General features: G+C 43.1%; 1 protein-coding gene across 17 annotated transcripts in view; it reads left to right on the plus strand.

The window, feature by feature from the left end:
* Positions 1–17674, plus strand: part of CADPS (calcium dependent secretion activator) — a 225469-nt gene that overhangs the window by 157388 nt on the left and 50407 nt on the right. For 5 of the 17 annotated variants that reach the window (XM_050904396.1, XM_050904405.1, XM_050904401.1 and 2 more), the window contains 5 exons: positions 3268–3274; positions 10095–10215; positions 11510–11518; positions 15961–16117; positions 17096–17237. In XM_050904396.1, coding sequence (XP_050760353.1) covers positions 3268–3274; positions 10095–10215; positions 11510–11518; positions 15961–16117; positions 17096–17237 — 436 coding nt within the window. Of the gene's footprint in view, positions 1–501; positions 520–3267; positions 3275–10094; positions 10216–11509; positions 11519–15960; positions 16118–17095; positions 17238–17674 lie in introns of all 17 variants that reach the window. The other 12 variants (XM_050904397.1, XM_050904404.1, XM_050904400.1 and 9 more) reach the window with 5 other exon arrangements.

The following is a 17674-nucleotide window of genomic DNA, read 5'->3' on the forward strand; positions in this document are numbered from 1 at the left end:
CTAGAGGTCAGATAAAGGACACTTGGAAAAAGCCACCCCTTTGCCTGTGTATAAGATCTTTACCCAATCCTGTGTATAAGATCGTATAAGGCTGTCCTTTCTCTGTACATCAGATCTTACGTGTCTCCTGTCTGTTAGCTCTCGAGCGGAAGGATGCGCTTTAGTTGCTCTCCTCAATTTTTTTACTGACTCCTTTGCACCGAGCTCTGGAGGGGACATCCCAGCCCCGCTGTCACTTGGAGATCCCCTCTGTGTCCTCAGAGCTCGCCCTCTCTGGTTTTCTATTTGTGCAGCGTTTTCTTTCACCTCCGTGAAAGGAGCTTCTTTTGGTAACGCCATGCTTCGGGGGGGCGGGGGGCGAGACGGGGCGACTTTTCTTCTTTTCAAATGTCATATATCACGCATAACTGGGGGGCTGTGCGGTCCACTTGCTCATTAATCCTGCATATCTGTTCTTGTTTCTCTCTTTTCTCTCCTTGTTGCTTTCTCTCTTTCATATAGAGAATCAAAAGGACGCAGGTGAACAATTGTATATGCATTATAAATTGCTAGGACTGTTGAGTTATATTTATTTTGTTTTCTTTTTTCATAGCTCCTTAAGATATGTACTCCTTCAGGCTGAAAATGGAGATGCATTAATACTTAAGGAGTTAATTTGTGCTGTCTACATAATCTCCTTTTCCTCCTGCCTTAGAATAGAGTGTAGATTAGAAACACCTTATAGAAATATAGTGTCTTCTTAGGAGACAGTTTTAGAGGAGAATCTAGCCTTTGTAAAGAGAAAGTTTCTTGTTTTCCAAAAGAACTGTAGCTCATTTTGGGTGAAAAAATGTTGGTGATTTGGCCATTAATTTAACACATCTAATAAGCACATTTATAACTAAACTAACGTTCATTTTTGGTTTTCATATCTTCTGTTTTATGCCCTGATGGGAGGACTGGGTTTTTAATTTTTTTTTTTAATTTTCTATTTTTTTGTTAATGTGTAACAAACGATCCACTGGGACAGAAGTCGTGTTTGTCTCTCGTTTATAACCTGTGGTGACATGTAACAAGGCAAAGGCTCAGCGCAAGTGCCCGTCTCTTCAGAAGGGATGGTGGAGCTCTGCAGCCCCTGTTCTCGTTTCTGTTGTATCCCAGAGTCCTAGTTCGAAAGTCCTTGAAACCTGAACTGTTCATTCTTTTTGTGAGTAGATTGTTCTGTTTTGTGGAAAAATAAAAAAATAAAAAAGATCAGGTTGATTTCAGCTCTGTTTGCAAAGGGAAATTGCTTTTAAAAAGCAGTACAAGAGGCTGGGCCAGGTTCTATCCTGCCTTCCCCAGGCCTCCGCAGCTCAAATTTGGCCCATGATCTAGAGCTATTGCATGACAGTAAAAGTAATTTTGAATAGCAATAAATATTTAGAAAATGGAAAATCATTTTTCTCTATGGCTATGAGAGGTGCAAATAAACAAATAGCAAATAGAACAATCCCAGCTATTACCATTAACTACAGCGGATTAAAGTGAGCGCCGGCTGTTGTGCTTTAAGCACAATAAATGCACTGAGCATCGCGCTTGCTGGCAACGGCTCATCACGTGCTTACAATTTAGAAATTCAGAAGGACGTTTCTATGGCCCAGCTTGTTTAAAAATAAAACTGCCTCTTCTCGATGCTTGGAGCGAGTGAAAGGACACAGGGAGTTGTGACTCCACTGCTTCGTGCCCACAAATCTGTCGTCTTAAATGAAAAATTTTCGGGCAAGGTCAGCAGGACTCAACTTGAAACCAGTTCCTCAGCTGAAGTGGAGTCAAAAGTGACTGGGTTTTGGCCTGACTTTTTATTTGTTTTGCCAGAAGCAAGAATAAAAATAAGATACTGAAAACAACTTCTTCTTAAACACACAAATGTCGCCCTTTGATGTCCTTTCTCCTGAAAAGTGTGTAGCCTGTTGCCTTGCTTTAAAAATATTGAAACAGAACATTAAACAGAACACTACACTAAAACAATTAAAGATTCATGACTTGCTTTAATTATTAATCAGACAAAACTACTAACACTCAGCTTAATAAGTGCAACCTTTTAATAAGTGTTCATCTGCTTATTTATATAAGTTGGGAATACATTGTTCCTTTAGAAAAGAATAACTTCTTCATTCCTTAAGCACAGGATTTGTGAAATGTGCTGCACTGTGTTGGAGTGCCGTGACACTGAGGGATCCCGTGAACACAAGTGCCACTTTGCACTGCTGGAGTTGGGTACAGGCAGCTTTAGAGCTGGTGCCAGCCAAGGTGATAGTTGTCAGTTTGACAATTGATTGTGTTTAGTATAAGACTTGGGTTTTTTTAGTTTTCAGACCGAGTTTCATATTGTGATTTGGTTTTGGTCCCTGTAAAGAGAGGCTTCTTGTGGTACTGCTGAGTTGATGCACAGAGATGAGAAGTGAAGGAGATGTGGGGATGGAGGCAGCTCTCGCCTCGCTGCTCGGTGCTGGGGCGGCAGAGCAATGGGGCATGGACTGCAAGCGGAAAGTAACTGGAGAGTAGATGGACCCACTGAAGTCCTATTGCTCTGTCACCAAGGGAAATCAGCTGCTCCTGGGCTATCAAAAAATGCCAGGTTTTTGCTTGTCCCACAGCCTCCCCAGCCCCTGTCCAGGGAAGCAGGGCTCCAGAGGCACAGCATCTCACCACGCTGCGTCGCTGGTGTGCACCGTCCTCCCCAGATCTGTCCCTCCTGGCCAGGCTGGCAGGGAAGCCTGAATTCCCTCGAAAATGCACTCAGTGTGGTGCTGGGGTGGGTGCAAAGCCAAACCCTGATCAGTGCGGGGGTCAGTGCTGCCCACGGAGCAGTGAGGGGCAGCCACGGTGCCCGTGCAGAGGCAGACATCTCTCAGGTGCCTGCGTCAGGCTGGGGACCCACAGGAGAGGGACTGAGCACGGCGGCTTCAGCAGCATCAGCCTCTGCTGGCACCGGCCTTGAATCATCTTGCATGTAGCACTCGCCCCAGCAGACGTGGAAAGCATCCTCAGCTGAGGAAGTGGGTGCAGAAGAGGTTGGTTTTTGACTACAGCAATACAGCAGGTTGTTAAGAAGCAGTGGTATCTTTCAAGGCATTCATACTGGCCCTTGTCACAGTCCCTATGCTCACTTTACGTCACTCACCTTCCCTATTTCTGGATCTCAGCCTGGGAAGCTCTGTGCACGTATCCGTAACTCTTAGCGAGAGCGCTGAAGGATTAAGGGCTGAGCTGCCTGTTGATTAACGTGGTCCGAGTCAAGGAGAGGTCCTGTGTGATTTGTCAGCCCAGCCACTGCTGGGCAATCACTCCCAGCATTTGTGATAAGCCACAAAGCTTAAAAAGAAAATATAATTACATTACCCAAATAAATATGGATGCAAAATGTATGAAAACATCAGTCTTTTTGTATGTGAGAGTGGAGACTGAAGTCATTAATAAATCATGCACTTTAAGTCAGGCATAGCTACAACCTGTATTTGTGTACTGCTGAACTGCTGCTTTATTTGTTTCATCCTTGAAGTGGCATTCGGTTGTGTTTATCGAAGAATTGTTATGCAGCTTTCAAGATTTCCTCTTGCCCTTTCAAAGACAGTGTTTAAAGCAGTATGAAAGTTATTACAAGAGCTTCAGAAATCACAAAGATCTGCTTTGTGCCGTTATCTTTCCTCAAGTCTCTTACCAACTGCAGAGCAACTTGCTGCCTGAGGCATGAGATATAATTCAGATACGCAAAAATTCCTCACTAGGCTGAATAATCATCAGAAAGTCAGGAGGTCAGTTCTCTTTTCAGTATGTTGAGTTTTGAGAGCTGAATTGAAGTCTCTTTCTGGGTTGAAAAAAACCATTTCTGTGAATTTTTCTTACTTTTAAGATAACACATCTTATTTTGAAAGAAAAAATGATATCATCACTGAAATCCCTTTCAGATACACGCAAATTCATCTCACGAATATAATAAAAGGCTGCTTTGCCTCGTCCTCAGGCTAAGTCCATTATTCTTTATAGTTATCTTGAGAACAGCAGCTCTTTTTTATCATTTTCATGATTGGCTCGCAAATGAACACACACATAACACTTGGGTACCAAAGCCTTTGGCAGGGGTCGTATATTTTTAATTATTACAAGGAAATCATTGAGTCAGTGGCTACGCTTTTAAAAAATATGAAAAGTCAACAATACTCTTCTCCTATTGCAAGTGTAATTCTCACTGTTGCTGATGTGTTAGTAGCCCATCTAGCAGAAGTCATGATGCTGAGTGAGAAGGAAGTAGTTTGAAAATCTTCCAGTCCGTAAAAAGTCGCACACCATGAATTGTATGCAATATAAATACCCAAAGTAGCACAGATTTTCTAATATACCTGTTATACTCATTGCAGGCTGAAGCTTATTGCAAACACAACCCCAGAATTTGCCAAGTAGTTCGGGTTTCTGCAAGTATTTTATTTGCAAGTATCTTGCAGAAGTGTAAAAACCTTTGGCAGAAGTTTGTCCAGGACAGCATTTTGTCAGGTTGTTAGCAAGGAAGAAGCTGCTCCTGCCTCTGATTTCAGTGATGGAGGTGGTTAAATCTTATCCATTTGACACGCGTGAGCAACAAATACAAGAGCATTTCTGATGCTAAACTGGCTGTGGCGAGGGATTAGAGAGGAAAAGGACAGGGAAGAAAGAAAAGCCAAAGTGAAAAAAAATCTGCCACACATGCTGCAGCTTATCGCTGGCAAGTGCCATAAACCCCATCCAGCATTACGCATCTCCCTCGCTCCGAGCAGGAGCCAAGACACCCCGTGAAAGGGACCTCACGTATCATCTCCGACACCTGGACCCAGAGAAGCATGTAAACTCCAGTGCCTTATGAGGCATTACAGTCACGGCCCCATTTCTATTTAAATTTGCAGAGGAAATTAATCACTTTCCTTAGCCAGACCTTAATCTTTTAAATTTTCTTGAAATAAAGAGGCAACAAAGAAAAGCGTGGGTTGGGGCTCATGAGGCGTTCAGTGCCCCCAGGAAGGGAGAGAACTCTTCCTCTCCTCTACTTCGGCTCCAGGGAGTTTTGCAGCCATCATGCAAAAGCCCTGGATTTGGGTCTGAAAAATTTAAATGAACAAAAGAGCTGAATATTTGTGCAGATTCGGCCAGATCAGAATTACATCAAGAGTTTGTTGCTTAACCTGCTGTAATCCCTTGTGGAAGCTTGTTTTCAAGAGCTGGTGGTGGCGGGGAGATGCCAGGAGCAGGGCTAAGGCGCTGGGGGGATCTCTCACAGGCCTCCCAGAGAAGTGAAAGCCACCCCGGGGCACCGTGCTGACAACTGCACAGCGGGAGCCTCCTCCAAGCTGTTTTGTACGTGCTGCACTAGTGATTTGTGAAGTCCCGGTGCTGCTGCATCGCTTGCCTTTTCCTCCTCTTCCTTCTCTGTTAATGACTTTTCCCTAGGACAGAAAACACTTGCACAAGTCAGGCCCGTTCAACACTATGGGGTCTGCATGTCCGTGAAGTCTGAGATCTATTTTTCGATGGGTAGCTGTTGGGGATGCAGGGGCTGGATTCACATTTAAGGGTGCTTGAGGGTCGCAGCGCTGAGAGGTGCAGTGGGATGCAATACTGGGATGCGATTTTCCCCTGGCTTAGGAGGAGCTCACTCTCTTTGACACTGCCAACTTTGGAGCCCGACGGACTCCCGTGGGTGGCGAGGGGTTCCCACCACACGGTTGCCAGATGCAGGGGGGAGGAGATGTGCGGTCCCCTCTCCCCGCAGCCCCTTCCCATCTGGGGACCTTGGCACAAACTGCTCTCTGTAGTGATGGGGAGTGAAATATTCTTCCTACATCTACATGTTGAGCTCAGGAGCCATCAGTGAGTAGCCAAATTGAATTCTTGCTTATGTTTTAAATTAGAGTGAAAGTCATTAGGCCAATGCCCAAAAAGCAGTTATTTTTGTCACTTGAGGCTGAGAGGTTTGTTTCTGGGGACAAAGCCACCCTTGGTAAACATTGAACAAGGATCATCCAGAGATGAACGAATAGATTTGCTTTTCCTGTTATCACAAAACAACAACAACAAAAAAGCCAGAAACCAGTAGCTTGAATCTCAGAGTCTGAATTAAATCATTACACAGCTTAAAAGACTAAAAACGTGTGTGTGTGTGTGTGTGTGTGTGTGCATGCGTGCACGTGCGCATTGTACGTGTGTTTATGTACGTATGTATATCTATATGTATGGAGAGGGGAACCAATCTAATTCATACTCTTTAACTAACGGTTTACTCGAATATTCTTTATTATACTTTGATAAGTGTTATAAGTCTGTGAGAATTAAAAGCAATCAGAAATCTACTTTGCACAAGCCAATGATTTCCCCCCCCCCCACTGGAAAATGCAAGCAAAATGGCAAGGACTTTTGGCAATAGAATGTCCAGATAAATATGCCAGATTCCTTGCAAATGGCATTATTAAAAATAGTCACAATGCTGCTAAAAACTATTATTAAATGGAATAGAAACTATTGTGTTAATATATTCACAGTATATAATTTATTCTCTGAGTGTATGTAAAAGGAAAGGCTATTTTCTTTGAATTTTTCCTATGCTGATATTGTAAACTATATGACAGATGGGTCAAGTCCTGATTGCAGTATTCTAACATTTGGAATAGCAAGTAACATATTTGATAGAGCTGGCAAGTTTTTATATATGATTCAACCCAGGATATAAAAGCCACTAGAATTCCAAGTTGAAAATAATTAAATGAGCTGGAAACGATCAGGAACCACATATTTTTAAGTGACAGATTTTTTTACATGTTTAAATTGCACAAGAATATTTTATAGCTCCCTTTAACCAACAGTGACGTTTAATTCTAAAATGTGTAATTGATATTTGCAAAGCAATTAATTCCTGTGGCTCATTATTCTATTGCTAAATGTACCTAAGCATTGGGGTGCTGACTTAAAGCCATCTTTTTTAGTTCACCTTTTCTGAATTCCAGAGTTTTAACTGAATTAACCTATTTCCGTTTCCTCATGTGGCTGCATGAAGTGCAGTTTCATACTTGCATTGAATTTTTAGCTTTCTGATTGCACAGTACCGTAGGATGTTCGAATCTGCTGACTTCTAAAATATGTGTTGTCAAATGGTGTCATTACCGTGTAATACTTCAAGTACCGATAAGCAAAAACCCAGCAGCTTATTCCATTTGTATTTGATCATTTCTGCTTATGTTCCTTTTGAAGTTTCCATCTTTTTGTCACTGTTTATGAAGTCATTTGTCTCTTTACTTTTGGCGTCTCTCTCCGTCATGCACAAGCAGCCCGTCCGTCCAAGCCTAAGCCACCGGCTGGGCCACCATCATCTCCTCAACCGCAGACTAACATGATAAATCATATGCTCAAAGGCATGGCCAAACAGCCGCCAAGTACTGTAATAGTCTTCCTTCCTTTTATTCAGTGGTTTTCTAGTCTAGCAGTTGCTTGTGTAGTAGTAGAAAGCTAGTTCTCATGTGCAACTTTATACAAAATACCTAGCGCGATGTGGTAGGTTTTAGAGATTTAGAGGTAGCATTTATTTCAAAATGTCCACATTTTTTTGTCTAGCAATGTCTGACATATGCAACATTTTCAAATATCAACGTCAGCACAAAATAACATTGTTGTTGCATAACATTTTGCATGAAAACTATAAATATGTATGAGCTTTACATGATGTTGGATGAAATGTTTGATAAGTATATCGTATACGTTTCATGTAACTGTCAGTGCTCCAGCTATCTTAGCAGAATATTCTGATGTATAGTAACTTAACCAGGGAAATATTTAAAATAAGAAGAAAAAAAATTAAGATTGACATCTGCTGGCTGCCAAAGTTGTATAAGCATCAATATTTTCTTTAAAGACAGCATCTCTGAGCAGTTGTTCTTATTAACACTTTTGTCTTTTAGTTGTATTTGAGAGCAGATCAGTGTTGCAAATGAGAATGGGCCTGATGCTGCTCTGATCAATGGAAAAGCTTCCCCTTGGCTTCGGAGGTGCAGAAACAACCAGAGCTTACTTAGGGATATGTCTTTGGACTCCTTTTGCAAAAGGAAGAGGTTTCTACTTCTTGTAGCCAGTGAGGTGCTGGATTGAATAGCAGAAAGAACGAGGAGTTAACCAGCAGTTCTCCAATTTCAGTATTTGCCCAATAGATTATATTCAGGGGAACCTGGATTTTTTTTGTTTCCAGTGATACAAGAAACAAAAGGAAAACTGGAGAAGAAACCCCCAAGGCCCCTCTCTGTGGCATAAATCAGCAAGAATGTAGAGTTCATTTGCATGATGCTTTACCATGTGGCATCTCTCAGCCAAGCTGAGCACCTGCAATGCCAGACCTCAGCTGACTGGGTTGCTGAGCTCCTCCGAAAACCAGCCCGTGTACCCCTCGCTCGACTGCCCAGATGTGACTGTTCTGAAAAATATGGCTTTCCTTTTTGTGGGAAATTTGCCACCTGTAAACAGGTATTCAGGGAACACTAGGAGCAGGCAAGATTTTGAGGGGGAGAATTAAGTCCTCGAAGCTCACCAAGCCTTCAGCAAGGCAGGGATTTCACCCAGGTGAGCTGGTGGAGCAGAGCCGTTGCCACCTGTGTGCAACCACAAGTTTCTGTCCCATCAGTAGAGAAGACCTAAATGCTAGCAAAAAACTAGTGTGTGCAGAAGGCTGGAGCAAGATGCCCAGCCAGCACCTTGCGTGTTGGCATGACCCAAGCTGCTGGCTTAGCTGGGCTCCTTTGGAAATCCCAGCGTGGCTGGTAGTTACAGCGCTTCAATGCATGCACTGCTAGCGTTTTGCTGTGTTGGGGACATATAGTCTGTTGTACGCTGCTAATTGCGGATTGATTGGCTATTTGGTTTTTGGGTTTTGGTACTTCACCCGTTTATGAATTCTCCGCCTTTGATATCATGGGAAGGCCAAAACGTACGTCGGTGCAGAGGTATGAATTAGCTGGTCTAGCTACCAAAGTGCAATGCCATTCTTCACCCTAGCTGCACCAGAGCGCCGGGATTGGCACCCGGTTCTTAACCGGAGGGACATGTCTGTAGTTAACATGGTGACGTGCTGCAGCGTAGGTGGATCCCCGGGGAGCAGGTCTCCTGCTCCGCTTCTCTTCAGGGCGACCGTCGCAGGGAGATTTTGCACGCCTCAGGGAAGGGAGCTGCGGTGTCAGCTCACAGAAACCTCCGTGGTTGCACTCAGCCAGCTCTGCAGAAACTGTCGTTCAATGAAAATGTGATTATTTTCTTTTTCTCTATATTATTTCTAGTGAAATACTCTAAATGTTCCAGATTGTTAGCACCTCGGATGTTTAATATGTTATTATATAACATAAATTACCTAGAAGAATATAATTTAATTATTTTTAAAAGTCTTCAGAAAATGCTGCAAAATAGCTCAACATAGCTAAACACCAAGCTCCAGGATTTAAACTCTTTGGTTTGTTTGCGGGGTTTTTGCTGTAAAGTTGCATCTCTTTTCCCATATAAATCTTACCTATGAACGCCTAGTGGGATTTACCACTTTCCACTCCCTCCAGCATGCGTAACTCCTTGACCCTTGTGGAGTTAAATCCTGGAGCAAGACAGACCTGCAATTTTTGCTTTCAGTAGCAGGTGACATTTAAATTGCTCGAGTCTGACAATTTATTAAAAGTACAGACAGATTTGTTTGAATTGATCTTGTTAAAAGAATTTTAAAATAATATAGGCATGATTTCTATAATAGCATCATCTACATTGAAGGATACATGTTGTTCGTATATTAGTGGCCAGATGCTGTCTTTAGGGAATGTGATGTTCTTATTGGAGCTAATAAAGTGCCACCGTCTCACCATAAAGCAAAACAACTCTGACAGTATTGTGAAATGTGGAGCTGGAGCACTGTATTTTCATAGTATAATAACGAATGTGGCTTTCTGGTTTGCTGAGTACTAATTATATAAGCATTTAACATATGCATGAAAGATCTTTAAAGCTGTAGAATATTATGGGATTTTTTTTTAAACCTCTAAAATAACTTACTGTACGTCTAGCTTTTCATTCTGCCTCCCTTTTAACTCGAGTTCTTGTACTACAGAGAATGTAGGCCGGTTAGTCACACCAGCTAAAAAGTTAGAAGATACAATACGTCTGGCAGAATTGGTAATTGAAGTCCTACAGCAAAACGAAGAACACCATGCGGAGGTGAGCAGCGTCGCCCTGCGAGGTCGTGTCCCCCAGGTCTTCAGCAGGCTCCGGTGGCTTGCTGGGAGCTTTGTATATTTGTGTGATGTCTTCCCAACTGGTGCTGGGTTATCTTCTTTAACAGGCAAAAGTATTCTTAAATAGTGGTGCTCGAGTACGATGAAGGCAAAGTACAGTTCAGGAAGATTGCTTTTGCAGAGGGGAGGGAGGGCTAAAGGAGAATTAATTCAGTTCTGCTTTCCTCTGCATCAGTCTGCAGCCTTTCATACAGCGCCAGCAGGAGCTGAATCTGGCCAAATATATTCGCCACCAACTACATACAAGAGCAAGCCTGTCCACTTTTCAGAAAGGTCGTATTTCCAAAAAATGTCTTGTGTTTGTGCCTCCAGACAGCATTAGCGGGGTCCCTGCAGCAGCTTACCGCTCCTGCTGTCCGGAGCTGGAGCAAGGAAAATCACCACAAAACAAAACAATGCTTTTTTGTCCCTTTCTGAGCGTTCAGGTTGTTTCCAGGGGTTTCCCTGGGCCCCTGCGGTACACAGTTAACTCACCTGGTTTCCTGTTGGCCTCTTCTGCCTTGGCTTATTGGGAATACCTCAATTACTAGTCATGGACATTAGGATGAATTATTCTTTGTTACTCATTATTTGGGTTGTCTAAGGCCTAATACAACTACTCTTAACTCTTCAAAGCACTTTTATCTAAGGCCTAACAGAACTACTCTTAACTCTTGAAAGCACTTTAACGAAAAGATTCATGTTTTAAAACCACTGAAACCATGTCATAGTCAAACATAGACCAGAAAATCATGAGGCTTGATCCTGGAAACACTTGACCCCACAGGCAGCTGACATTGCTGGCTGTAGTCCCGCTCTTAGCACGTCGGGACATTTCTACCTGAGCAAATGATGTTGCGTACCTGTGTAAGTATTTGCAGGATTGAGCCCGCTGTTCTCTATAAATCTGGTGCTCTTGGATACGTATTGGAAAGTTAATCATTTTGAAATTCAGAGTGAACAGTTATTGTTTATGACTGTAGGTAATGTAACACATTCACTATTTTCTCTTTTCCTTCCCATTGATATATATATACTCACTATATTTTGCATTAAAAGCATTTGATAAATAATTTCACAATCACCTAAAAATCATTCCAGTGTATATTAAATTTGCAGTATAATTTAACTTATTGGTAATACACAACAATCCACAACACCCAACTAATGCCTGATTGCATATTTAAATTTCCTCCCTGTTTTTCTACTATTCATTCAATCTTGGATGATCCTGGCAGGGGAAAGAGGTATGTGACTAAACCGAATGAAACGAGTCACTCCTGTCATATTTTGTGCATGCCCTCTCAGTGCCATGTTTCCTACTGGGATTCTACCCGGGTTGCCCTCGCTTCCGTAACTTTGACCAAGGAATGTAACAGCAACTTTTGAGTCGGCTGCTTGCGGAGCTGGTAGCCTGACACAGGAGGGTAAATGTGGCATAGTAGTCTGGTTCATGCATGTAGCAATGGATATATTTTACGAGCGCTGCAGTTACATCCCAACACAACCCTACCTGCCTGGACTCTCTCCTCAGCCTGTTGTTACCTCTGTCGTTTTGCATTCACCTGACCTCTAGTACACTGTGGTGGAGATGGACTAAGTACTACACGAGTGCCTAGAATGGTAGTGGTCTTCCTCTGGTTTTGTCTGTATGTGCCTTGTACTGGATATACAGTATTTATATGTAGAGAGAGAATATACGGGGTGAAGAGTGAAATAAACTTCATTTTTACAAAAGCGAGGAGGTGCTCGAGAGCACTGCGCTTGCACGTGAGCTGTGGTAACCTGTCCAAGGATAAGGAGTGTTTTATTCCACTCATCACCAGCACAGGCTGGATGTACGACCAGCCGGGAAGGAGCTGTTTTTAAAATGCAAGTTATTTTGAAAATAGTAGACTTCTGAAGGAAGCGGTTACAGGGCCAGTCGCGTTCAGCCAGCCACGCTGCCAAGGTCCTCACCAGGAGGAAGACTCAAAACTGTTCTCCAGCATCTTTTGTGTCACAAGGTTTTGATTAGAGACAGAAGGTTAATGCCAACACGGATAGGAGGCATCCCGGTCCCTTGTTCTGAACGGTGACCTGGAAGGGTGAAATTCATCTCTCTCCAGAAGCCCAGCGCACTGTCGGTACGTTATTGAATCCCTGTCCTCAGGGTGGCTGTGGCATTTCAGCAGTGTACAGGCAGTTGGCCAGCTCTCTGCACACTTTGAATTGCACCCAAAGGAAGAGAGAGAAGAGGCTGGGTGGTTTCTCACTGATTTTTGTTATGCATTGTAGCCACATTATGATCTCACTGTGCAATGAGAATTGCTGAGGTATTGCACATTTTTTTTTCAAATTATTCCAGGTGAAGTTTTTTTGACATGTTGTCCTTTCACCTGGAGAAGGTTCGACCTGCGAGGTGCAACTCTTCGGTCTACTTCGGATGTTCAGCAGAAAATTAAATTGCACCGCTTACTGAAGAAATGCCTTAATTTACTGAAAACCAATAGTTTTTGCGATTAAAACATGCCCCTTTTTTCCCCACATGGACGTCCAGGCAGACTCCCTAATGAGAACCCAGAAAATAATACACAGAGCATGGAAAACATTCAAAAAACATTACAACAGAAGTACTGTGTCTAGTCAGTTGGGTTTGTCTTACCTGTAAGAGAGAAGCAAACCAGCGCAGGCAGAAATGCAGCAGAAACCGTGTGCCTACGTCTGTAATCTGTGAGAGCGGGAGGTCTCTGTCATTGTGTCATCTCTCCCATCACGTCTCCCACCTCCCTTTCCGTTCCTCTGGATGACTGATGACAAATGCCAGAGACGATGGCATTCACCTATTTTTAAACTTGTGTTTTCTCTCTCTATGTATACGTATGTGTATATGTATATATGTATTTTAACTCCTTGAGGTCATACATATATACATGTGTATCCATGTGTAAAATACACAATAATAGGTGTGTTTGGCTAGAAAGCACACTTTTTTTTCCCCTTTACATTGTGTTTTGAGCAAAGCAGGTAAGTAGATGGTAAATAAATGAAATGTTACCATCTTGAAGGAGATTTTGAAAGTATGGTGTTACCGCTCCCACCGCAGGAAGGTCCTGCTCACCGAGACTAGGGAGGAGGAGGTTGAGGATCCTGACATAAGTTAGAGACTTACAGAGCTAAAATTTGACTTTTCCAGCAAAAGAGAAACTGTGAGTGGTTTGGGCATATTTTTTTCCCACAAATGATCACATGCTTTTCTTCATAATTTCTCTTAAAACTAGCTTTTTTTTTTCCTTTTTCATGGAAGCAGGTTTTTATTGCAGGACTCTGAAGTGTTTATGTTGGGATTTGTTGCAGAAGATATTCTCCCCTCTTTTCCCTCCCCCCAAAATGCCGGTTGCCGTTGGTCCTTCGTAGCAATTGCTCTTTGCCCGCAGACCTGTGGGCAGTATCTGATGGGGAGACAGTGTGGCAGGCTCTTGGCAGGCAGAGGCACAGCCAGAGAAACCACGCCAGTGCAAGGATAGCCCTGACATCCTCCTTGAAAACCACAGGCGAGCGCTGCTAATTTTAAGAGGACCCTCCACAGCCCCGTTGCTCAGCATCCACTTGTTTCCCACCTGCGCTTTGGGGAGAAGGTTTGGGCAGGCATCGGGAGCAGACCTGGGTCTTGACATTTGTGGTTCCTGTGTGGTTTCGCCGCGGTTTGACACCCCCTGATGCGGCACTGGCAGGTGTCCAGCCGTGCGCTCGGTTGGACACCAGCACCAAACGTGGGAGGAAGAGCTGAAGAGCATTGCCACGCGTGCTCAGCCCTCCGGGCTCCCTCGCCTCGGTTTTGGCTTTTCCAGAGTAACGACTCTGCAAACGCCCAGGGCCACCGTCACCGCTGTCTCTGAGCTTTCCAAGCACCCCAGGGCACGTGTTGCTGCAGCAGTGCCTGACGGCTTCCTCCATGTGCGTGGGGCTGGGGGCAGTTTGCAGACGAAGGAGCCCGGTGTAGCCACCTTTTCCCCATGCCGTGACCACAGGGATGCTGTAACCTGCTGGTGTTGCCACTCCACGGGCATGGCGTTTGCCCAGCCTGCCCCTGGGCACACTGAAGCCATGCCTTCATGGCACAGCCCACCTCATCTACATCTACATCTTCACGCTCATGACAGGGCAGGCCCAATACTAAGATTAGTTTGGGTGTTACTTGGTTATTTTGGTTATTTTACATCTTGGATGTGCTCTGGGCGCATAATGCCCAGCGCTGCGTCCAACCTATGCACTGGTGTCTTCACACCGGTTTTATATCAACTCATGGAATAATAGCAGGGCAATGGCAGTCTGCTTTATATTTTGGGGAAGCGAAGGAGTGGAAATAGTCCCAAAGACCCCCTGCCAATATCACTGGCAGCTGAGAAGTCCGGCCAAAATAGGAAGAATTAAAGGGGTCGATGGCAGTAACCTGTTTTGGGGGCTTTGCTCCCTCTCCATGGCCAAGTGAACCAGCAGCTGGAGTTGTGCTCTGCACATCACTGCAGTTCTTCATCAGTGAATCAAAACTGAACCCTGAGAAAGTGAAAGTCCATTCTGCTTATTCATGTCTGCTAAAATCTGCAAAAAATACCCCTCCCTGACTGGCAATTCCTCTTCGAACTGATTCATCTATTCCCAGTCTTTTCTGTTTCATCTCCAGTCTTGTGCCTATGCTAGAGGTTTCTTTTTCTTGCAAAATGCCGGAAAACAGCTTCTTAGATCCTTAAGTCACTGAGTAATTTCCTATCACTTCAAAATGACAGCACATGGTCCTAATGACAGCACTTCTCATATTGCATGTTCCCAGCCAGAAGTGATTACTAAACACGCATGCATGCATTTGCAGCATTCACATCTGAGCCATGTATGATGTGAATGTCACGTCAGAGAGCCCGTACAGTGAATTTTAAGGACCCATGTGCATGAGAATGAGTTACTTAACTGATATTTTTTGGTTTTCAAGTTTAGATACATTTTTTTCCTGCCTCTGTGAAAATACAGGCTTGCCGTAGATATTTTTTTTATCTTGGCATGTTGATAATAGAGCTTTGTAATCGGTTTCCTGAGCAGTAGCATTATAAAGGTGGTAGTGTGTTTCTATGGATGTGTATAGCTAACCATGTAAAATGAACAGTGCTGTAATAACTTTTACTGGTGATGTTTGAAATATCTCTAAAGGAGAGTGTGAGTGATTTAGGACAGATTTTAATGTCTTAGGCTTCTAGTTTTTCAAGACAAATAGAAGTAGTGAATCCAAATAAAGTTCAAACTGTTGAAAAACACAGCAGAAAACCCACAAGCACAGTAAAGAAACTCCCAAATTTCTATACTTTAGAATAAGAATTAGTTGATTTTTTTCTGATAATTAGCAGAATTAAAGCTGAATGAAGTCATTTATTGTAAATTGAACAGACGAAACCTTCTCTGCCACGTTACAGCTGCGTGCCTTTACGGTGGAGCTCTGAATAGAACCTCTACAAGAAACCTTTGTATTAAAATAGCAGTGCCTAATTCCTGTGATTAGCACTGTCTGTGCAGGCTAGCACTTTAAAGCACTGTTCTCTTTACAATAAAGGTAGTTTCCATGGGATGCACTTTTTTTTTGAGATATGTGGCCTAACATCTTTCCCTGTGCTTTATCAGAACTAATATACTTCTTTATTATCTTTTTCTACCAACTCTGAAGGCCTTTGCTTGGTGGTCAGACTTAATGGTTGAGCACGCGGAGACCTTCCTGTCACTGTTTGCAGTGGATATGGATGCTGCGTTAGAGGTGCAACCCCCAGACACCTGGGACAGCTTTCCGCTCTTTCAGCTTCTAAACGATTCCCTCCGTAGTGACTGTATGTATTGTATTTTGATCATTTCCTTTTCAGTGGGCAGCTCAGGTTACTGATAATACTTTCAGCCTCTCCGTACTGCACAGAGAACTGAGATGGGTAGAGATTGACAGTACATACTCTTTTAGCATCAGCTTGATTTTGTTCCATTTCCACTAGAAAAAAGCACACAGACACCCCTTAAATCAAATGCCTCAGCTGAAGGTGAGAAGTTGAACTTTTATTTTGCTTCATCTTCTCAAGTCTCTCATCTTCTCAAGCAGGGAATTAGGTACTCTATCTCACTGTCATTAATGTGTGTATCGTTTTATATGTGTGTACTGCATTTATTTAACATGGAGTAAAACAGTCCCTGCTTTAAAAGATTTTATTGAAGGGAGGAAAATACTAAAGTCAACGGAAGCAGGAGAATAGTGTTTTGTGAAATAAGGCTCTTCTCCAAAGCACGTGAGCCCATGCCTTCAAAACCTGTGAGGATTTGGCACTCTCCCGGGTGGTCCGACCGCTCCCCGGGGAGCTGGTGGCAGAATTGGCATTGCCTTCAGTTCGGTGCCAGAGCAGGGCCCTAGTTAGCTTTCTAAGACCACATGAAAAAGCCAGGGACTCATCCTCAGAGAGCAATGTTCCAGCGTCATGGTAGCGAGTAACCAAAGAAGAAATTATTCTCGTACCTGCTAAAGCCATAATGTTTGCCATGCTGTATTTCTTACATCCGTTTTATTTGCAGGAAGTAATAATGTATTTGTAAGTTTGACATTAATGGAAAAGAAGATTCGTTGTCTGTTTATTTGTTTGGAGTAAGAAGCCATTCCTGCTGTCTTTGTCATGAACACTGGTGCCTGATGCCAGCTCCTGTTATGTTCTTGAAGTTTCTTCCTGTTCGCTGACAAATTCGTTGTGTAATGAAGTGCCACGCTGTGGTTTGTTACAGAGGTTTTAGTAACAGTAGTATCTTACTATACTTTTATTTATCTATTCTAGATAATTTGTGCAATGGAAAATTCCACAAACACCTCCAAGACCTGTTTGCTCCACTTGTTGTTAGATATGTCGATCTGATGGAGTCCTCAATTGCACAGTCAATTCACAGGGGCTTTGAGCGGGAGTCATGGGAGCCAGTAAAGTAAGGAAACCTCCTTTGATACAATCGGAATTTGGGTGCAAATGGATGGAGATTCATACAGAGATGAATTAGCAAACATTAGACTGGACATGCAGAAAGTGCTTTAGATTTTCTAGTTTAATGCTAAAAATAGAAGGCCTGATCTCTTCAGGGTTTTCAAGTTAATGAGGGAAATGCTGTTTGCGTTTTGAAATGCATTGCTGCCTCAGTTTGAACCGTGTGCCTTTGGACATGGAAGCATGAAAATGTGAAAACCTTCTTAGCTGGCATGGCTTTTTGGATCCCGTTCTAAAAGGCCTTTTCCAATGCTGCTTTTGAACTCAAATAGCTCCTTTTCAGAACAAAAACCCTTGCTTCACTATGTTCAGTCCAGCCCTATAACCTATGTGAGTCATTGCTGTACTTATTCTTCCCAATACTCATTTTTTCCACCCACC

The sequence above is a fragment of the Gymnogyps californianus genome, chromosome 13, assembly GCF_018139145.2.
Source record: "Gymnogyps californianus isolate 813 chromosome 13, ASM1813914v2, whole genome shotgun sequence".
Classification (NCBI taxonomy): Eukaryota; Metazoa; Chordata; class Aves; order Accipitriformes; family Cathartidae; genus Gymnogyps; species Gymnogyps californianus.